Source organism: Trachurus japonicus, chromosome 17 (genome assembly GCF_045865225.1).
Source record: "Trachurus japonicus isolate A0001 chromosome 17, Traja_1.0".
Classification (NCBI taxonomy): domain Eukaryota; kingdom Metazoa; phylum Chordata; class Actinopteri; order Carangiformes; family Carangidae; genus Trachurus; species Trachurus japonicus.
Window position 1 is genome coordinate 1,822,670 of NC_140923.1, and position 20,432 is coordinate 1,843,101.

A 20,432-nucleotide genomic window follows, 5' to 3' on the forward strand; every position below is an offset into this window, starting at 1 on the left:
ACAACCAGGAAGTGAAGAAGGAGGAGGCGGAGTCGGTTTGTTTCATCTTTTATAGACATTTGAATTAATAGATTTATAGAATATAAACGAGCTTCTTCCCTCTGACGTCACCTGATACACAAATAAATAATCTGAGTCGTCGTCGCCGTCGACAACGCTCCGGCGTTTTGGCACGCGCCACGTTACCACGGCAACACCACCCGCCCCTCCCCCTCTCCCACAGCCACGTTGAAACCACAGTTCCCATCAGCCCCAAAAAGCATCAACCTGCAGCTCCGAGTCCCACACATGCATCGTCATAACTGTTACCATGGTTACCAAACATTATAAAAAGGGACTCCCCCCCCCCCTCCCCCAAGACAAAAAGGTCTGTTCATCCACACAGCGACCAATCAGATCACAGCCTGTGCTCACCGTCCCTCAGCTGTGAGTCTGTGAGGTCACCTGCTCAGTCCAGGTGAGACCCACCTCTAAACCTTTAAAGGGATAGTTCACCCAAAACTCATTATCTATACTCCTCCCCCTCATGTGGACTAAGGGCTGGGAGAAGTTTCAGAGTCCTCCGTGGCTTCTCTGAGTTACAGGGGGTCTCGGCGTAGCAGTGCATGTCCATATGACGGTTGAGAATGGATACCAACTGTCTTTGTTTTCACTTAAATTCATAATAAGTAGAAAAATCTGCCAGTGAAAGTAAGTTTTTTTGTGCTTGTAATAAGGAAGAAAAACTTGCTCCACTATCAGATTTTTCTACTTATTCCAAGTGAAAATCTGCTTGAAAGAAGTAAAAAGTGTCTAAAAACAAGCTGCTTTTAATATGATGAGTCTTATTTTAAGTAGAATGAGATTTGTTTTGACTAGAAATGACATTTTGACTAGAAATAAGACAAATATTCTTGCTAAGATATTTGAGTTTTTGCAGTGTAATGCTGCATTAGCATCAAAAGCCGGCGTCAGTAATCGCACTGACGCCGGCACAAATCGCATTTCGGGGCTTCAATACAAGAGGGACATTACATACGAGCAGCATGGAGGTATTTGGATGTTTTTTGGTGTGTCTTTTTGTTACGAAGACAGTTGGTATCCATTTGCAACCGTCATATGGACATGCACTGCTACGCCGAGACCCCCTGTAACTCAGAGAAGCCACGGAGGACTCTGAAACTTCTCCCAGCCCTTAGTCCACATGAGGGGGAGGAGCATAGATAATGAGGGAAATTTCAATTTTGGGTGGACTACTCCTTTAACTGAATCAAGATGGACGCGTTTCATAGACAAACTGATCAATACAGTTATTACAACTGTTTATTATTGTAAATTCAATTATTTTTTTTATAAATCAATAATGAAAATGATCGTTAGCTGTAGCCGCGATGATGTCACTGAGTAGGTGAATCCTCACAGAGAAACACAAACAGCCGAGACCCCTACACACACACACACACGCGCACACACACACGCAGACACACACACACACAGAGCGTCATAGTGGGACGTCCAGCAGCTTCTTGTGCAGGTACTGCTTCACCTCCTCGATGCCGTTCAGCTTCTCCAGCTCGTGGTACGGCAGCTGAGAGGGGACAAACAGTGAAAGTAAGTTTTTTGTGCTTGTAATAAGGAAGAAAAACTTGCTCCACTGTCAGATTTTTCTACTTATTTCAAGTGAAAATCTGAACATTCATTCAGTTAGAGCTGAAATATTAGAAACTAGAGCCCAGGTTGGATTAGAGTGGAACTGTCCTTTAATCTGAGGCATGTGGTGGTGACAGGGCCGTTGCTATGAATTCTGGGCCCCCTTAAAGAATACTAAAGTGGGCCCCTCCCCCTAACTTTTCCTTTTTTTTTCTTAGACTACGTATGTATTATCGTTTTTTATTCAGCCTTCTTTGTTTTGATGCTAATGCAGCATTACACTGCAAAAACTCAAGTATCTTAGCAAGAATATTTGTCTTATTTCTAGTCAAAATGTCATTTCTAGTCAAAACTAATCTCATTATACTTAAAATAAGACACATCATATTAAAAGTAGCTTTTACTTCTTTCAAGCAGATTTTCACTTGGAATAAGTAGAAAAAATCTGATAGTGGAGCAAGTTTCTTCCTTATTACAAGCACAAAAAACTTACTTTCACTGGCAGATTTTTCTATTTATTGTGAATTTAAGTGAAAATGATCTAAAAACAAGTTCATTTTTAGGTAATGAGTTTTATTTTAAGTGTAAAGAGATTAGTTTTGACTAGAAATGAGACATTTGGACAAGAAATAAGACAAATATTCTTGGAAAGATGTTGAGTTTTTACAGTGTACTATGAGTATTAGTCAGGGTCTTACGCAGAATAAATCAGTCATACAAAGATTAGACTACTGGGGTTTTTTATGGGCCCCACTGGGCGCTGGGCCCCTAGAGTTATCACCACCTTTCTCCCCTATACAACGGCCCTGGTGATCAGTAACAAGGTACAAAAGATTCATGAATTGAACTCATAAAAAGACAGAGTGAGGATGTAAGAGACCAGTATACCTGTAGGATGACGTATCCCAGCAGCCTCAGGTGTCGGTCTCTCATGGCTCTGGACCCGACCAGAACCTCAGAGTTGTGGCAGTAGTGCCACTTGTCGTTGACGGACATGACGACCCTGAGGAGAGAGGAGGACCGAGAGAACCGGGTCAGTTCTGTTCTAAAGCTTCTGTTCTATAGATCGAATCTCCTTGTTGTTTACATTCTACTTCCTGGTAGAAAACCAGCTGTAATTTTACAAACGTCTAAACGGTGATATAGTAACGTGAAAAAGTAGATATAAATAGTGAAACTCTCGTCCGTCACCGTTTAGACTAATCTGCTGATTGTAAAGTTTATAAAACCAATGATTGGACAAACATTACTATTTCTGTGTGCACATTTTTGTAATTAGTCATGGTTATCACTGGAGTAGTTTCATGTCGTGTCCGACAACGGGAGGGTTTTAACAGCTGACGTCCTGATGTTAGCTTAGCTACCGTTAGCTTAGCTACGGCCGTTAGCTTAGCTACCGTTAGCTTAGCTACCGTTAGCTTAGCTACCGTTAGCTGTCCCTGTCAGCTGAGCCACTGATGCTTTCTAGACACCGTGATTCCCCCAAACTGAATAAATACAACACATAGCAACACAAAACACACACACAGAAATAGTAATGTTTCTTCAATCATTTCAGATTTGTCTAAACGGTGATAGGGCGTGAAAAATATGATATATAGCTAAACTCTCGTTCGTTACTATTGATCTCATTCACATTACAGCTGGTTTTCTACCAGGAAGTAGTTGTAAACAACAAGGAGATTCGTCCTGTAGGTTCTGTTCTCTGGTTCTGACCTGTGGAGCTGCCTCTGGTCCGGGGGGGGGTTCTCTGGGTCTGGTCGGTTCCCTGTGGTGGGGGGCGAGGGGCCCGGCTCGGCCCCCGGCCCCTCTGGATACGCCATGCCCTCGTAGAACGCCGGCAGCTCACAGTCCGAGCCCCCCCGCCCCCCCGCCGTGGCCCCCCCCGGCCCCCCCTCGTCCTCCAGGATCTTCCCGATGGAGAACTGGAACAGCGAGTCGCCGGGCGCCCCCCCCGCGGCCCCCGGCCCCCCCGTGGCGGCGGTGGGGCCCGGGGGGGCGGCGGCGTCCGAGGGGGGGCTGCTGAGCGTGGAGCTGTCCTGGCTCTCCAGCGACTGCTCCTTGGCCAGGCTGCAGTAGAACTCTGCAGCGGGGATGTAGTAGGCGCCGTAGTCCAGCGGCCCGTTGCCCCCGGCGACGCCACCGGCCCGGGCAACCGCCGCCGCCACGGGGCCGCGCAGCTGCTGGCCCATGAAGGACCGCGTCGTCTCCGTGGCAACGCCGCCCAGGGCCTCGCCCGGCCGCTCGCCGCCGCCTTCCTCCTCCGCGAAGGGAGAGAACCTCTGGAACTCTGACGTCACCACGGCGACCGCTCCGTCCGCCGACTTGGACGCCATGGCAACGCAGGCCGGAGAGACGATGCTCAGGGCCAGACCGGTGCCAGACCGGATCGGTAGAACCCGACCAGAACCGTCCATCCACAGCAGGAAGTCTGAAAGAACCGGTCAGAACCGGTCAGAACAAGGTTACGAGGAGACGGATGAATAAAAGAAAAATGGCATAAAAAGGCTCTCACACCATCCCAACAAATAATCAGTACACTGGACTTTGCTCTCTGTCGATTGGACCACTCTGTGACTCTGTGACTCTGTGACTTTGTGACATGCCAGGCTACAAGATGAGACTGTTGTTCACTCCTGACGGACTAATATGGACACATGTGCAGACACACACGTGATCTGTATGTACTGTCTAGAGCAGTGGTTCCCAACCTTTTTCTTAAGGGACCCATATTTTTACCATTGAAAACTTTGGTGACCCCCCCCCCGATGAAAAATAAAACAAGATAAGGAACATCATTACTTCTTTTACATGAAATACTTTATTATATTTGAGTAATTTAATAACAGCATGGAACAAACAATCAGGAGAACCTGTGTATGTTTTTAAAAGTACAAGTTCTGAAGAAATATGTTGTAATTTTACACAGGTTTTTTCTCATTGTTCCATGCTGTTTTCCAAATTCATTGTGCCTGATATTGCCCTGCTGTATATTATGTATTTAATGTTTTAATGTTGATATTCAATCATCTATTGATATAGGCTTATAATTTATTTGTTTATCTATTTAAATACACAAATAAATGTTTAATGTGGCCCTTGAATTTAGTTGATTGTGTCACATATATGAATTAAATGCTTAGCCTACTCATTTATTTAACATTTTAATTACATTAAAATTATTAAACCTCTTAAAATCAAGAGGGCTTCGCGACCCCCCCTGGATCTTTGGCGCCCCCCTTGGGGGGTCCCGCCCCCCAGGTTGGGAACCACTGGTCTAGAGCTAAACTTCAGCTCTGTTTACTACCTACTGCTGGAACATGTTATGTCAAAATGTCATAAGTAAAAGAATGTTATATGAAATGTAAAAAGCAAAAGAAAAGATTATGATAAAGATTTTATTCTGTGGGTAATGGGGGCGGGACTAGATCAGCTTTAGCTTCTCCTGCTTTCCCTTTCGGCCATGTGTATTGTATTACATGATGAAGTGTGATGATGATGATTTAAATTGACATGCCCGAAATAAACAAATTGATTGATTGATTGAACGCACACATCCTAGCACATTTATACACCTCATAAATTCACCATGGTAACAGCACTATAGGAATTATTGCACAGACTCGTTAAGAAATGTGATGGAAGTTGGGATAAAATAATTCTTAAAACGGTTGAGTTTACAGCGAGGGACTGAAAGAACGGGTCAGAACCAGGTTACTGCAGGACTGTAGTACTCTGAGTGTAGTACTCTGTAGTAATCTGTAGCACTGTAGTACTCTGAGTGTAGTACTCTGTAGTAATCTGTAGTACTGTAGTACTCTGAGTGTATAGTACCTGTGTAGTATCCTGGAGCCAGTACTTCGTCCTGTTTGTAGTTCTGTTCTCCGACCAGCTGCCGTAACGCCTCGGCCACCAGACCTTTGTAGCTGAGGGAAACAAACGGATCAGAACCAGTTACAGCTGAACCAGAACCAGTCCAGAACCAGCTGTTCAGGTGTATTTACCTGTGCAGTAGGGGTGTGACGAGACGCTCATCTCACGAGACGAGACAAGACACGAGATTGGGTTCACGAGATCGAGACGAGACGGGATTTTAAGAAAACTACGATGACAAAATATCAGACTGGACCAACAGACTTTTATTTAACAGAGTTGCACTTTGCATTTTGAAATGTTTTATTGTAACTATTTACATGCATGATGTAAGCATGAGCTTTAAATACATTTCTTCTTCCACAAATTGAAACTAAAACAAAGATTTATAAAAGTTACAATAAATTAAATACAATTAAATATTTCCCTCTTTTTTTCAAGTGCAAACAATGTTTTGTGCAGTGTTTCCTCTGGGATTTTTTTTTTTTAAGTAGTGGCAGCGACGTCGTTAATTAATGGCTGGTTGATAAGTTTGGTTTTTACTGAGGAGGAACTATGAGAACTCAGCTGTGACTGAAAAGCACCTAAACCAAGTGGAGTAGAGTTATAACTGTGTAGTGGAAAGGGGCAAAGTATTGGTAACTGGTAGTGGAAACCCTGGTTTACATTGTTTTTAACATTAAAAAAAATAAAATAATAATCTCGCGAGACAGATTTTTAACGCAACGAGAAATATCGTCGAGTTTAATCTCGTCACACCCCTACTGTGCAGGTTTATTTACCTGTGCAGGTGTATTTAGCTGTGCAGGTGTGCCTACCTGTACTTGCGGTTGACCTCGTCGGCCGTCAGAGCGTGGTCAAACATCAGGACCTTGTGTGCGTCCTGCAGCCGCGGCCCGGTGTAGTCGCGGTACTCCAGCTCCACGGCGGCGTCCAGCAGAGACAGGTAGCGCCGCACGATGAGCGCGTACGGGCTGTCTGTAGGGGAGACGACAGGTCAGCAGCCGTTCTACTGGTGAATGAATGAATGAATTTATATTTATTTACGTGTCGTGCACCAATTAAAGCGTCCATGCAGCCTATCAGGGCTTATACAAGACACATTATCATCATATTTAGACACCAAACTAAATCATCAGAGCTCAGACAAAACCAAACAGAAACAGAAACCACATGGAATTCACATCAATAATTCACTTTTTCTTTTTGACCAGGCACTTTTTATGAAAGTAGCTCTAGTAAAGACTTGTTTTCTGAAGAACCATTCCAGCTTTACCTCATCATCATCATCAACCCAAAACAACTCAGGCTTCACATTTTGCATTTTCTGAAACAAAAACAGCCTGTTCTGGCTTCGTCATGTAAAGGACAATGAAACACAAAATGCAGTTCATCCTCCATTACATTTAAATTACATAGTGTGGATCGTCTTTCATCCTCAGGTACTGAGTTAAACCTTCCTACTTCTACTGCCAGAGGGAGAATCCAGCCCTCAACTGGCCACATAAAGATCTCTTGGATCTATCCAATGGCAAAGTCACATCGGGTTCTGAACAATATACATTTTTCAACTGGCAACAGGTTCTGAGTTCTGGTTTAAACCAGATATCATTAGCCCATTTTTCTTTATACTCAAGAAATAACTTATGTTTCACAAAATTAACATTACAACGCAAACCACTAGTGAAAATATGTTGTTGATCGGCCTCGCTAAAAATAGCTTTCATGTCACGATACCAAGGATAGTTATGTGTTTTATCCCAGTTAAAGACTTTTTTGGCTTCTATCCTCTGGCATAGAAGACAAGCCATCCCAAAGCCGAAGCATTTCCCCTTTCTGTTTTCTGTTCTGGTTCTGGTTCTGGTGGTTCTGGTTCTGGTGGTACTGACTGGTGACGTTGCTGATGAAGGCGGAGGAGAAGACGCGGTGCAGCACGAGGCCGGGGAAGTGGCCGAGCTGGAACAGAGACATGAGGATGTTGACGGTGGCGAGCGGCGAGCTGAGCGCCTTCAGCTCCACCACCTCCTCCAGCCGGGAGAAGAACTGCTGCTCGCCCACCGGACGGTAGCTCATCCTGCTGAACGGGAACACCAGCTTCTGGATCACCTGGGGGGGACATGACACACCTGAGGACACCGAGCCTGGAACGACACCCGTATCCAGGGTGCGATTTGTGAAAAAACCAGAGGGGGGGATAATAGGTCGTCATATGGGCTACCGTTCTCTACCAGACTCTGGCCTCCTAGTGGACCGGGTCTGGCTCCAAGTTTGAGCAAATGCAAATAAATGAGCAGAGACCCGAGGTCCGACCGGTATTGAAGCCAGGACCCTGGACCCAATGCGGTCGGACTGACGAGCATTATGTTTTTATTAATTCTGCGCCGGACCGCGGCAAAAAAAAAAAGAAGAAAAAAAAGAAGCCCGTAGCCTACAGTAGTTAGAGACGTGACAGGTGTGGCACGACAAGCTGGTGATCAGCTGTGGTCACTGAATAGACTACGTAGGTCATTTCAATTTGCGCATCTGTGTTTTTTCCTTTTTATTTATTTTTTATGACATTTATATGCGCATCAAGAGTGAGTGAGTGCACCAGAGAGAAACAGGAGGTGCACCCGATGATTGCCACCCGACAAAAACTGAAATGAGACGGTTAAAGAGAGGAAAAACACCGAATATAGGCTACATGTAATTACATGTAATTGCTACAATCAAAATTATCGCTCGCATTGTCTCTATCTGGATGACATTTCACGGCGGTGTCCCGCCCCTAAACGCTTCTTATTGGTTGAAAAGTCCACGCTGCTTCCTGTTGACTGAATGAAGCGGCTGACGCGATTGTATTCGCGTCTATCGCGTCCGGTGTGAACGCCCCATAAGGTACAGGCCTGGGTGATTTTAACCCCCGCCCTCACCTGACCATTGACCCCGCCCTCACCTTACTGTCCAGGTACTCGGCCTTCTTCACCAGGAAGTCTGCGATGGTGTCGAGGAGGCGTGTCTCTCTGAGGCGATGGCGAGCGATGTACTTGGCGATCAGGGCCATGGTGTACGGCGTGATGCTGTCCACCTTCTTAGGCAGCTCCTCTGACGAGACAGAGAACAGGTCACATGGAGGCTCCGCCCCTCAGGGGGCGTCATGGTAACACTTGACTAGAATAGGTGTTCATAAGACTGACATAACACTGTCATAACCATCAATGAATACTTCTGACAGCTGTGGTTAAGTGTCATTCGGTAAGTTATGTCACTTTTGATGCAAAGTTGACATTGTTTGAGATGTTTTTGTTCTGACAACTTGACATAATTGTTAAAGTTTGTCCATTAGGTCTGCTATGACAGTTTAAATTGTCTTTATGTCAAGTTGTCAGAACAAAAACACCTCAAACAATGTCAACTTTGCATCAAAAGTGACATAACTTACCGAATGACACTTAACGACAGCTGTCAGACGTATTCATTGATGTTTATGACAGCTGTTATGTCATGGTTATGACAGTTATGAATACCTATTCAAGTAAAGTGTTACAGATGACCAGGGCCGTTGTGTAGGGGAGAAAGGTGATGATAACTCTAGGGGCCCAGCGCCCAGTGGGGCCCATAAAAAACCCCAGTAGTCTAATCTTTGTATGACTGATTTATTCTGCGTAAGACCCTGACTAATACTCATAGTACACTGTAAAAACTCAACATCTTTCCAAGAATATTTGTCTTATTTCTTGTCCAAATGTCTCATTTCTAGTCAAAACTAATCTCTTTCCACTTAAAATAAGACTCATCACCTAAAAATGTACTTGTTTTTAGATCATTTTCACTTAAATTCACAATAAATAGAAAAATCTGCCAGTGAAAGTAAGTTTTTTGTGCTTGTAATAAGGAAGAAAAACTTGCTCCACTATCAGATTTTTTCTACTTATTCCAAGTGAAAATCTGCTTGAAAGAAGTAAAAAGTGTCTAAAAACAAGCTACTTTTAATATGATGTGTCTTATTTTAAGTAGAATGAGATTTGTTTTGACTAGAAATGACATTTTGACTAGAAATAAGACAAATATTCTTGCTAAGATACTTGAGTTGTTGCAGTGTAATGCTGCATTAGCATCAAAACAAAGAAGGCTAAATAAAAAACCATAATACATACGTAGTCTAAGAAAAAAAAAGGAAAAGTTAGGGGGAGGGGCCCACTCTAGTATTCTTTAAGGGGGCCCAGAATTCATAGCAACGGCCCTGCCGATGACATCAGCGGAGGGGGCGGGGCTCACCTGCCAGGCTGCTGATGAACTTCTCCTGGCGGTTCTGGTAGAACAGGTGAGAGCTGAAGATGAGCTCCAGACTCTTGTTGCTCGCCTCGCGGGCGCACGCCGCCAGCATCTCGTCCAGCAGCGCCATCTCCTGGTCGCGCACGCCGCTGACGCTCGCCAGAGTGTGTTTGACCAGACGCAGGATCTTCCTGGACACACACACACTGACGTCAGAGTTACTGAACGACTCACATGTAGCACACACACACACACACACACACACACAGATAGGGGTGGGGGAAAAAAATCGATTCGTGTAAGAATCACGATTCTTATCCTCTACGATTCTGGATCGATTCATAATCCTCAAAAATTGATTTTTATTCACGTTTCCTCCGTCTCAATACGCGCCCTCACAGGCTTCCGTACACAGCGCTGTAGCAGTTTACTTTAAAATGGTTCAAATATATTGCTGCTGAATAAATCTGCAACATGTGATGTGCATTTTTTGGGGGGAAATATGGCTCCTGATATAATAATCTGTAGACATCATCATCACTCAACTTTTTCACATGGTCTGGTGTTAAAAAAGCAAACTAAAAATCACAAAAATAAAAATAAAGAATCGTTTTGAATCGAGAATCGATTTTGAATCGAATCGTGACCCTAACTGTGCGTTCACGCCGGAAGTCAATTCATTTTCAATGAGAGCCCGGCGACACTGAGTGTCCAAAGCGTCAACAGGCGTCGCCGCGCTTCCAAAGCGTCCAAAGCTTCCAAAGCTTCTGACGAGTTGAGCCCTGGTTAACTGGGCATTATACTTTGTTTGAATTCACTAAAAAATAGTCACAAGTCACAGAAAAGTCCTCTACTTACTTGATGTGGCTCATTTCTACTCTATTCTCTTTTTTTTAAGCAGAAGTCAGTGAGCCTCTTATACAGGGATTTCTTTTACCCTTCTCTCATTGAATGTAACTATGGTGAAGTGGTTAGATCACTGGGCTGAAAACCTGAAGGTTGCTGGTTCAAATCTTGCCTCAACAACAATTATAGTGAATTATTTTCCCAGTCGTCCTCTGTTGACTTCTGATAACTTGCTTCATGTTGAAACTGCTGCTCTCAGCCTGAAATTCACAGAAATTTTCATTGTAAGTCATTCAAGCTTGACTCTCAAGCTTTCTTGATGTTGACACAGTGTGTTTCCAACAGGTGCAGCTTTGGGCTCGTTAACTTCAGAGTGAGACAGAGTGCAGCTCATCAACAGACAACAGTCTCTGTAACTGTGTATACACTGTGGCCTAGAGGCAGAGTGAAAGTCTACTGACCATGAGGTTTTGGGTTCGATTCCTACCTCGGTCAAACATTTGTATGGCGATCACTGCTTGCACTATTTGCTAATTCTGCAACAGCGTTCAGCTGCTTTCAGCATTCACACGAATTTCCATCAGGAAATGCTACTTTATCTAGTTCTGCGTAAGACCCTGACTAATACTCATAGTACACTGTAAAAACTCAACATCTTTCCAAGAATATTTGCCTTATTGCTTGTCCAAATGTCTCATTTCTAGTCAAAACTAATCTCTTTCCACTTAAAATAAGACTCATTACCTAAAAATTAACTTGTTTTTAGATAATTTAGTATTCTTTAAGGGGGCCCAGAATTCATAGCAACGGCCCTGCCTACACACAGACACAACAGGTGGTCTGTCTCACCTGTTGGCGAGCAGCTGCTCTGGGTTTGGAGGTGTGGTGTTGTTGGCGGTGTTGGTGGCGCCGCCGGCAGCAGCAGCAGCAGCAGCAGCAGCAGCCGGCTCCTGCAGCGAGCGCCACTTGAGCCGGTAGTAGGACAGCAGCAGGAAGAGCGTCTGCGGGTGGCGCTCCCGCTCCAGGTTCTTCTCCAGGCCGGACAGACAGGCCTCGGTCAGCGGGTGCTGGCTGCCCGGGTGCAGCTTCATGCTGGAGCTGAACACCATCGACACGTCCTTCTGGTTGAACTGGTTCAGTCTGGACTGAGACTCCGCCTCCAGCACCTGCACCACCGGGGAGTCGCTGGGCAGACCTGCAGGAGAGACCACCACACAGAGTCAGAGGCCAAGCAGGGGACTGAGGGGCGGGGCTTAAAGAGACCAGTCAGGTGTGTGACCAGGTGTGTGACCAGGGCTGTGTCCGAAACCCCTCCCTCATTCCCTCCTCCCTACTCACTATATAGTGAATTCAATATAGTGACTCACTGGTCAGATAAAAAAATACTTTCAGACACTACTCCGCTGCACAGTTAATGACGTATTACGTCGCGTAATTAAAACTTTCCGACCGCGATCGTAACGGCCGGTGTAGCATAGACCTACGGATGTACCAACATAAAAAGAGGAGTAAAGCAATATATTAAGCAGTAATATATATATTTAATAGGGCTGTCAAACGATTAATTTTTTTAATCGCGATTAATCGCATTTTTTCCATAGTTAACTCGCGATTAATCTCTATTAAAAATATTATATATGGCGCTTTGGACTTTCAACACTCCAAAGTGTTATAATCTCTAGACAAACAACTTTTAGACCAGACCTAGTAGGCCTACCTAATCATAACACATGATGCATGAAACTCACACAGAATTGAAACGAATTGCATCCAGTGGAAATTGCCCTTTACTTTGCTACGTCTCTGCCTGGCCATGTGCATTTGTTGACAACAGACGGGCGGTCAAAAAATCAATACATCGCCACGTGCATTTGTTGACAACCAATGCCGTCAAAAAAATCAATACATGGCCATGTGCATTTGTTGACAACAAAGCCGTCAAAAAATCAATGGATGGAGCTGTGGATATATGTTAGACTGTGTATATTTGTGTAGCAACCAACTTGAAGGTGGCTTACCGCCACCTACTGGACTGGAGGTCCCACACTCCAGTCCTCCAGTCCAGCAGACAGAGGACAAAATGGGCTGCGATTAACCGCGATTAAAAAATTTAATCGCGTTAATTTTTTTAATTAATCTCATCTCGATTAACGCGTTAACTCTGACAGCCCTAATATTTAAGCATCAAAGATGTTCAATCAAACCCACATAGTTTGAAACAACGTTCAAAACAACGTGTCCCAACTAAGCATAAAGTCCGCTAGCTTAATGCTAACGTATAATGTAAAACACCATAGACGGGCTAACGGAAATTAGCATCGCTATCCAGAGTCTGTGGTCAGTTTATAACGCTTGTTAGGAAATTTGCTCTGACGTTTGTTGTGTGAGTCTGTGGAAGCTGCAACCGGACAACTCTGGCAGCTGGACACATTTATTGAGGCTGCTGCACTACTGCATTTATTTGGTAGCTACGCCGGTCACTACTTCATTTATTTGGTAGCTACACCGGTCACTACTTCATTTATTTGGTAGCTACACCAGTCACTACTTCATTTATTTGGTAGCTACACCAGTCACTACTTCATTTATTTGGTAGCTACACCGGTCGCTACTGCATTTATTTGGTAGCTACACCGGTCGCTACTGCATTTATTTGGTAGCTACACCGGTCACTACTGCATTTATTTGGTAGCTACACCGGTCGCTACTTCATTTATTTGGTAGCTACACCGGTCACTACTGCATTTATTTGGTAGCTACACCGGTCGCTACTGCATTTATTTGGTAGCTACACCGGTCGCTACTTCATTTATTTGGTAGCTACACCGGTCGCTACTTCATTTATTTGGTAGCTACACCGGTCGCTACTTCATTTATTTGGTAGCTACACCGGTCGCTACTTCATTTATTTGGTAGCTACACCGGTCGCTACTGCATTTATTTGGTAGCTACACCGGTCGCTACTGCATTTATTTGGTAGCTACACCGGTTGCTACTGCATTTATTTGGTAGCTACACCGGTCACTACTTCATTTATTTGGTAGCTACACCGGTCACTACTTCATTTATTTGGTAGCTACACCGGTCACTACTTCATTTATTTGGTAGCTACACCGGTCACTACTTCATTTATTTGGTAGCTACACCGGTCACTACTTCATTTATTTGGTAGCTACACCGGTCACTACTTCATTTATTTGGTAGCTACACCGGTCACTACTGCATTTATTTGGTAGCTACACCGGTCACTACTGCATTTATTTGGTAGCTACACCGGTCACTACTGCATTTAGGCGGGTTTAGGACACAGTCCAGGTGTGAGACCAGGTGTGAGACCAGGTGTGAGGTCAGGTGACTCACCGAGCGCGGCGACGGCGTACAGACAGTTGACGATGCTGAAGTTGTCGAACTTGGAGCAGTCGTTGACGATGGCGTTACACAGAGTCTGGAAGTCCTGATGCTCCAGGATCTGTCGTCCGTCGCCGTCGGCCCCTCCTCCTCCCCCCACGGCGGCGGCGGCCTCGGGGTCGTCGCCCCCGCCGGCCCGTGGCGGCGGCGGTAACGGCGGCGTGCTCTGCAGCAGCTGGCCGATCTTCTGCAGAGCGACGGGGTAGTGGTTGTGCGAGATCTTGGCGGGGTTCTGCGTGACCCAGCGCAGGACCTCGTCCGGGCGCCGCGAGCGCTCGATGAGCCGCTTCATGGTGAAGAACGTGTCGTAGCTCATCTTCTCATGGATGAAGTTCCACGTCTTCTTCCTGCCCCCGCCGCCGCCCGAGGCCGCCGCCACTGCCCCTCCCCCGTAGGCGTGGAAGTGGGCGTGGTGCTGGTAGTGGTGCGGCGGCGGCGGCAGCGTGGGCGGGGCCATGTGCGGTTGCGGCGGCGGGTGGGGGTGAGGGTGGGGGTGGGGGGGGTAGTGGTGGTGGTAGTGCGCCGCTCGGTGCGCGGCCGCGGCGTCGGGCCGGTACAGCGGGTAGGAGGGGGGAGGGGCGGCGGCGTGGGCGTGGGGGTGCGGGTGGGGGTTAAGGTGCGGCGCCTCCATCGATCTACGCCCCGGTTTGACTCCTCCCCCTCCCCCTCCCCCTCCTCCTCCTCCCCCGCTCCCGCCGCCGCCGCCGCCGCCGTAGAGGCGGGTGGTGGCGTACATGGTGACGGACTGAGCGGTGAAGTGGGGGGGGCGAGCTCGGCTCAGGAGGCGGCGCCACCCAGTGGACAACAGACACAGCATAGTCCGAGAGCCGGGACGCCACGAGGGAACAGGACGCCGCTCCTGCAGAGGAGGAGGAGGAGGAGGAGGAGGAGGTTAGATTCTGAGTCGATTCATAATCTTCAAAAATCTATTTTTTATTAAAGGGGACATATTATGCAAAACTCACTTTTTTCGCTAATTAGCGACTTTAGGTGGAGGCAGGCTAACACTACCTATAGACTTCCAGCGTTTGAGCTAAGCTAATTAGCGACTTTAGGTGGAGGCAGGCTAACACTACCCATACACTTCCAGTGTTTGAGCTAAGCTAATTAGCGACTTTAGGTGGAGGCAGGCTAACACTACCCATACACTTCCAGCGTTTGAGCTAAGCTAATTAGCGACTTTAGGTGGAGGCAGGCTAACACTACCCATACACTTCCAGCGTTTGAGCTAAGCTAATTAGCGACTTTAGGTGGAGGCAGGCTAACACTACCTATAGACTTCCAGCGTTTGAGCTAAGCTAATTAGCGACTTTAGGTGGAGGCAGGCTAACACTACCCATACACTTCCAGTGTTTGAGCTAAGCTAATTAGCGACTTTAGGTGGAGGCAGGCTAACACTACCCATACACTTCCAGCGTTTGAGCTAAGCTAATTAGCGACTTTAGGTGGAGGCAGGCTAACACTACCCATACACTTCCAGCGTTTGAGCTAAGCTAATTAGCGACTTTAGGTGGAGGCAGGCTAACACTACCTATAGACTTCCAGCGTTTGAGCTAAGCTAATTAGCGACTTTAGGTGGAGGCAGGCTAACACTACCCATACACTTCCAGTGTTTGAGCTAAGCTAATTAGCGACTTTAGGTGGAGGCAGGCTAACACTACCCATACACTTCCAGCGTTTGAGCTAAGCTAATTAGCGACTTTAGGTGGAGGCAGGCTAACACTACCCATACACTTCCAGCGTTTGAGCTAAGCTAATTAGCGACTTTAGGTGGAGGCAGGCTAACACTACCCATACACTTCCAGCGTTTGAGCTAAGCTAATTAGCGACTTTAGGTGGAGGCAGGCTAACACTACCCATACACTTCCAGCGTTTGAGCTAAGCTAATTACGGCGATATGGCTCTATCTCCCTTGTTACTGCACGCAGAGTGGAAAGGATGGTGTCTATCTGCTGGTCATGGACTCGGGCTACAGGTCGTTTGTGTCCTGTTACCTGAAATTACATCTTGTTGCTCTCCTTCAACTTAAAGGGATAGTTAAACATTTTGACAAACTGGCCCATTGCCATAATCCCTATAGTCATAGCAGTAGGTTCGTTACCATCAGTGGTTTTGCATGAATTTACCAGACAGGGGCCTGTGTGGAGGGATACTGGTGTTGGTTAGTTCCTGATAAACAGCTTTTTCTGACTAGTTGATGAACTGAAATAAACGTGTTTATGACGTACTAACACTTTAACAGGTGTGTTATTATTTAGAGACAGGACTTGTTGACTCAAGTAGCGGTTCATCTTATTGTCAGTAACGGTAACAGAGTTGTAACGGAGTAACAGTAACTTTCTGGATTACTGTTACTGAAGAGGGTAGTGCAGTCAGTAACGCTGTTATTCCCGCCACTGCCTCCAGGTGACGTAGTAACTATTTAATCTCTAAACCTAAAGTGTCTGTCTGTTTTTTTTTATCTTAAATATGTTTATGTTCTGTGAAGGTGAAGTGAAGCATCTGAAGCAGAGTCAAACTATCAGGTAGATCATTAATATGAAGCTGCATGCATTCATCTATACATCTCACACACACACACACACACACACACACACACACACACAGTGACACATTCAGACAGACACACACACACACACACACTCAGACACACACACACACACATAGTGACACATTCAGACAGACAGACAGACACAGACACACACACACACAGACCTGTCAGCTGACCTCAGTCCCCAGGCCGACAGGCTAACAGGCTAACGTTAGCATGTAGCAGGTGAACGTTCCTCCGCAGCGCAGTGACAGCTACGTCACTGCCTACGTCACACTCAGACGATGACGTTACGCTTTAAATGACGTACCTTCTAAGTTCTGGGGCTAATCAGGCAGCTCCCGTGCTAACGCTGCGCTGCTGTCAGTGAGCAGCCCGGCTAACGGCGGAGCTAACAGCGGAGCTAACCGATGCTAAAGCTCCACCAGGTTAACACGGGCTGGGCTAAGCTAAGCTACATTAGCCGTTAAGTTAGCCGGCTAGCATCGCTCTGTCCTGACAGCCTGCTGCCTAGCCGGGCTAAACCCGGGCTAAACCCGGGCTGACCCGGGCTAAACCGGTCTTAACCCGGGTCGGCCGGCCGGTGTTTACCTCATAGCTCAGAACCAGGGGCCGCTCCGCTCTGCTGAAAGTCCTGAGGCCGCAGACAGTGCGGGTTGAGCAGGGAAACAGGCAGCGGTCAGCCGCTTCATTCCTCCGCACAGACCGCAGCCATTACCTGCTACCCGGCATGCAACGGGGGCAGCGCCGCAGCGACACCTGGCGGCGGCCGGTGGGGAAGCGTCAGTCAACAGTTACTAACATGAAGAAAGAAAATGTAACAACAAAGTACTTGGAAGTGTGTTTAAAGAAAAGCTATTCCATGATATCAAAAGGTCAACGTAAATAAAGATAACAGATAATGAAGTTACATTAAAGCTATCTTAAATGGCCAATTTCACCCAAGGTAAAAGAAATGCAGTTCAAATTAATAAATAATATTTATCCTGCTGCTGAAACTCTAAGGAAAAGGTTCAATTTTGAAGTTAATCCGTGTGTTTTTTGTATGACAGAACATGAAACAATTGAACACCTTTTTTTCTCTTGTTCAGTCACAATGATGTTTTGGAAAGATGTTTATCGATGGTTAAATATTGGGATTAACGATTCTTTGTTTAACAAATTTCAAGTGATGATCTATATGGATGGTCTGTCAAAAAAGGAATCCAAAATGGTGAACATTATTTTCACTATGGCAAAGTATCAGATACACAAGAATAAATGGAATAACAGCAAGCCCAACATAAACTGTTTTAAGAATGAAATTAAAAACTATATAACATCCCTAAAGGTGTTATCTATCGGAGGAAAACCAGCCCATAAATGAGTTGTATGAAACAATGTCAGAGTCTCTTGCTCTTTGAGTTTACAGTCCTAGAGTCCTGTGTTCTTAAACACGCTTGATGCACTATGTTGAAATGTCAACCCCTGTAATTATTTTTTATTTTTATTTTACCTGTTTGATATGTTGTAAGCTTGTACTGTTTTAAATGCAAGCAAATGTTTTTTCCTCAAATGAGTTCAAACTGGAATGTATGACACTGTGAATTTGAATAAAGCTTTGAAAAAAAAAAAAAAGTTACTAACATGAACCTGAAGGTCTAAAGCACTAATGTGTATGTTCCTACTGTGAGTTAACTTGCACTAATGTTGAATGATGTTCATCTGGCATTCCCTTCACACTTATGGTATATGCACTATGAAAAATGCCAGTGTTGTTTATTTTTGTACTTTTTCAATAAAAGATTTGAAGGAAAAAAAAAACATGAACCTGAAGGATTATTATGGTTTATTCAACATTTATTCACAGTGACCGACAGGTGTTTGTCTCTGATCAGACTCACTCATAGTCACAGATACGCACGGTCATTTACTACAACAACAACTACAACTACTACTACTGCTGCTACTACTACTAGGCAAGGCATCTTTATTTATAAAGCGCATTTCATACCAAAGCAACTCAATGTGCTTTACATAAAGACAAAACTTTTTTTTTAAAGTTTTTTTTTAAGTTGTTAAAAAGAGCTCAGCTATAAGCACGTGAAAAGAGAAATGTTTTTAACCTGGACTTAAAAGTGCTGACAGTTGGGGCTGATCTCAGGTCTGCTGGTAGTTTGTTCCAGTTGTTGCAGCATCACAGCTAAATGCTGCTTCACCTACTACTACTACTACTGCTACTACTGCTAATACTAATAATACAACTACTGACATTTTTACACTTAGGGCTGTCAGTGTATGGAATGAGCTTCCAGAGGATGTAGTGCAGTGAACTCAACTATGAAATAAACTAGATCATTTTTGGTCAAATGGCTTTTGCAGACTTGGACTTTTTTTAAATTATTGTTTTGAGGTTATATGGGAGATTATTTTTGTATTATTTTGTTATATGTGATATTATGTATGGATTATTGAAGTTTTTAACGTTATATTTGTGCTTGTTTTTTTGTATGTTGTCATTATCTTGAGTCTGATGTAGAGGATTTATATCCTGTATCAAATGTATTTTCATTAAAGAGCATATTGCAGGTTCACAACTAACATGTAACTATTCCTTCTGCTAATTTTTTATTATTATTATTATTATTTTTTTTAAAATCTCTTCATAGGGATGTGGAATGGAAAAAATGTGGTTGATCAGTAATACATTTGGTCTAAAAACAATAAGATCAAGGAAGTATCTTTCAAAATTATACTAATATAATAATATAATAGGATGTAATATGTCCAGCAAAAAAAACAACTTGATATTGAATACTCTTGTGATTTCTGTGGCTTGTATGATGAATTTATTGCACATTTATTTTTTCACTGTTTATATTGTGAAATGTTTTGGTTGAATGTACAAAATTTTATGTGAAAAGAAAACTGGACATTCAGTAGCTACATCTACATCTGCTTGAAAATGACATTTTTCTTTACTTCGAAAACAACCACATGGAAAATGATTAAATTTTTTTTTGTACAACTTGTTTTATTTTTAGGTAAATTTCATATCCACAAAAAGAAATGGACTGACAGCAAACCAAATTTTACACTTTTTTTTGAAGGAACTTTATCAATACAGCACCGACATCAATGGACTAGAAATGCCAAAGGCTTGCACTGTTTTTGAAAGAGCTTTTTCAGTATGGCACCGACACCAAAGGACTTGAAATACCAAAAGCATTAAAAACCAATTTTATTTTGGATAAGTATTTATTTATTTAATATGATCTTCTTTACTTCAATGTTTTTATATAGATATATTTTATATATATATATATATATACATGGTATGCATAAACTCTTTGTATATTTATATATATATATTTTTTTTTTCCCCCTGGCACAACAGTATTGTTCTGTACATATGTGTTAATAAAGTTTTTTAAAAAAAGAAAAAGAAATGCCAAAGGCTTTAAAAACTAAAATTATTTAATTAATATGATTTTCTTTACATCGATGCATTTTTTTTTATACATGATACTTCTATACTCTTTGTATATTTAAACTTTTATATTGTTTTTCTTCCCCTGGCTCAACAGTTTTGTTATGAATTCTTTTTTTAATTTAAACTTTATTAACATTTATGTACAGAACAATACTGTGGTGCCAGGGGAAAAAAAAAATATATATATATATATATATATATATATATATATATAAATATACAAAGAGTTTATGCTATAAAAAAAATAAAATATCGATATATATATGTATATAAAAAAAACCATTGAAGTAAAGAAGATCATATTAAATAAATAAATACTTATCCAAAATAAAATTGGTTTTTAACGCTTTCAAAAAAGGTGCAAAGTTTGGTTTTTTCCGTCAGTCCATTTTCTTTTGT

The 20,432-nt window shown here is 43.8% G+C and overlaps 1 protein-coding gene across 2 annotated transcripts; it reads right to left on the minus strand.

The window, feature by feature from the left end:
• Positions 1 to 36: 36 nt before the first annotated feature.
• fastk (Fas-activated serine/threonine kinase) lies at positions 37 to 17,325 on the minus strand. 2 transcript variants are annotated; one of them, XM_085804461.1, is made up of 11 exons: positions 17,153 to 17,325; positions 13,963 to 14,869; positions 11,452 to 11,797; positions 9,760 to 9,947; positions 8,438 to 8,586; positions 7,392 to 7,608; positions 6,321 to 6,480; positions 5,464 to 5,555; positions 3,346 to 4,060; positions 2,518 to 2,632; positions 37 to 1,567 (listed from the first exon to the last, which is right to left on the minus strand). In XM_085804461.1, the coding sequence occupies exons 2-11, from the start codon at positions 14,825 to 14,827 to the stop codon at positions 1,481 to 1,483; spliced, it is 2,934 nt and encodes a 977-aa protein (XP_085660587.1). In that variant the 5' UTR covers positions 14,828 to 14,869; positions 17,153 to 17,325; the 3' UTR covers positions 37 to 1,480. The 2 variants fall into 2 exon arrangements, with proteins under 2 accessions (XP_085660587.1, XP_085660586.1); XM_085804460.1 differs by having other exon boundaries at positions 9,760 to 9,962.
• Positions 17,326 to 20,432: the final 3,107 nt, after the last annotated feature.

Bases quoted from the DNA above. Each gene is read 5' to 3' on its own strand.
- fastk (XM_085804460.1), bottom strand. From the start codon at position 14,827: ATGCTGTGTCTGTTGTCCACTGGGTGGCGCCGCCTCCTGAGCCGAGCT. The intron at 9,963-11,451 runs GTGAGACAGACC...CTCTGACGTCAG, and splicing joins GAGCAGCTGCTCGCCAACAG to TGTGTGTGTGTCCAGGAAGA. The intron at 7,609-8,437 runs GTGAGGGCGGGG...TGTCCCCCCCAG, and splicing joins CCGAGTACCTGGACAGTAAG to GTGATCCAGAAGCTGGTGTT.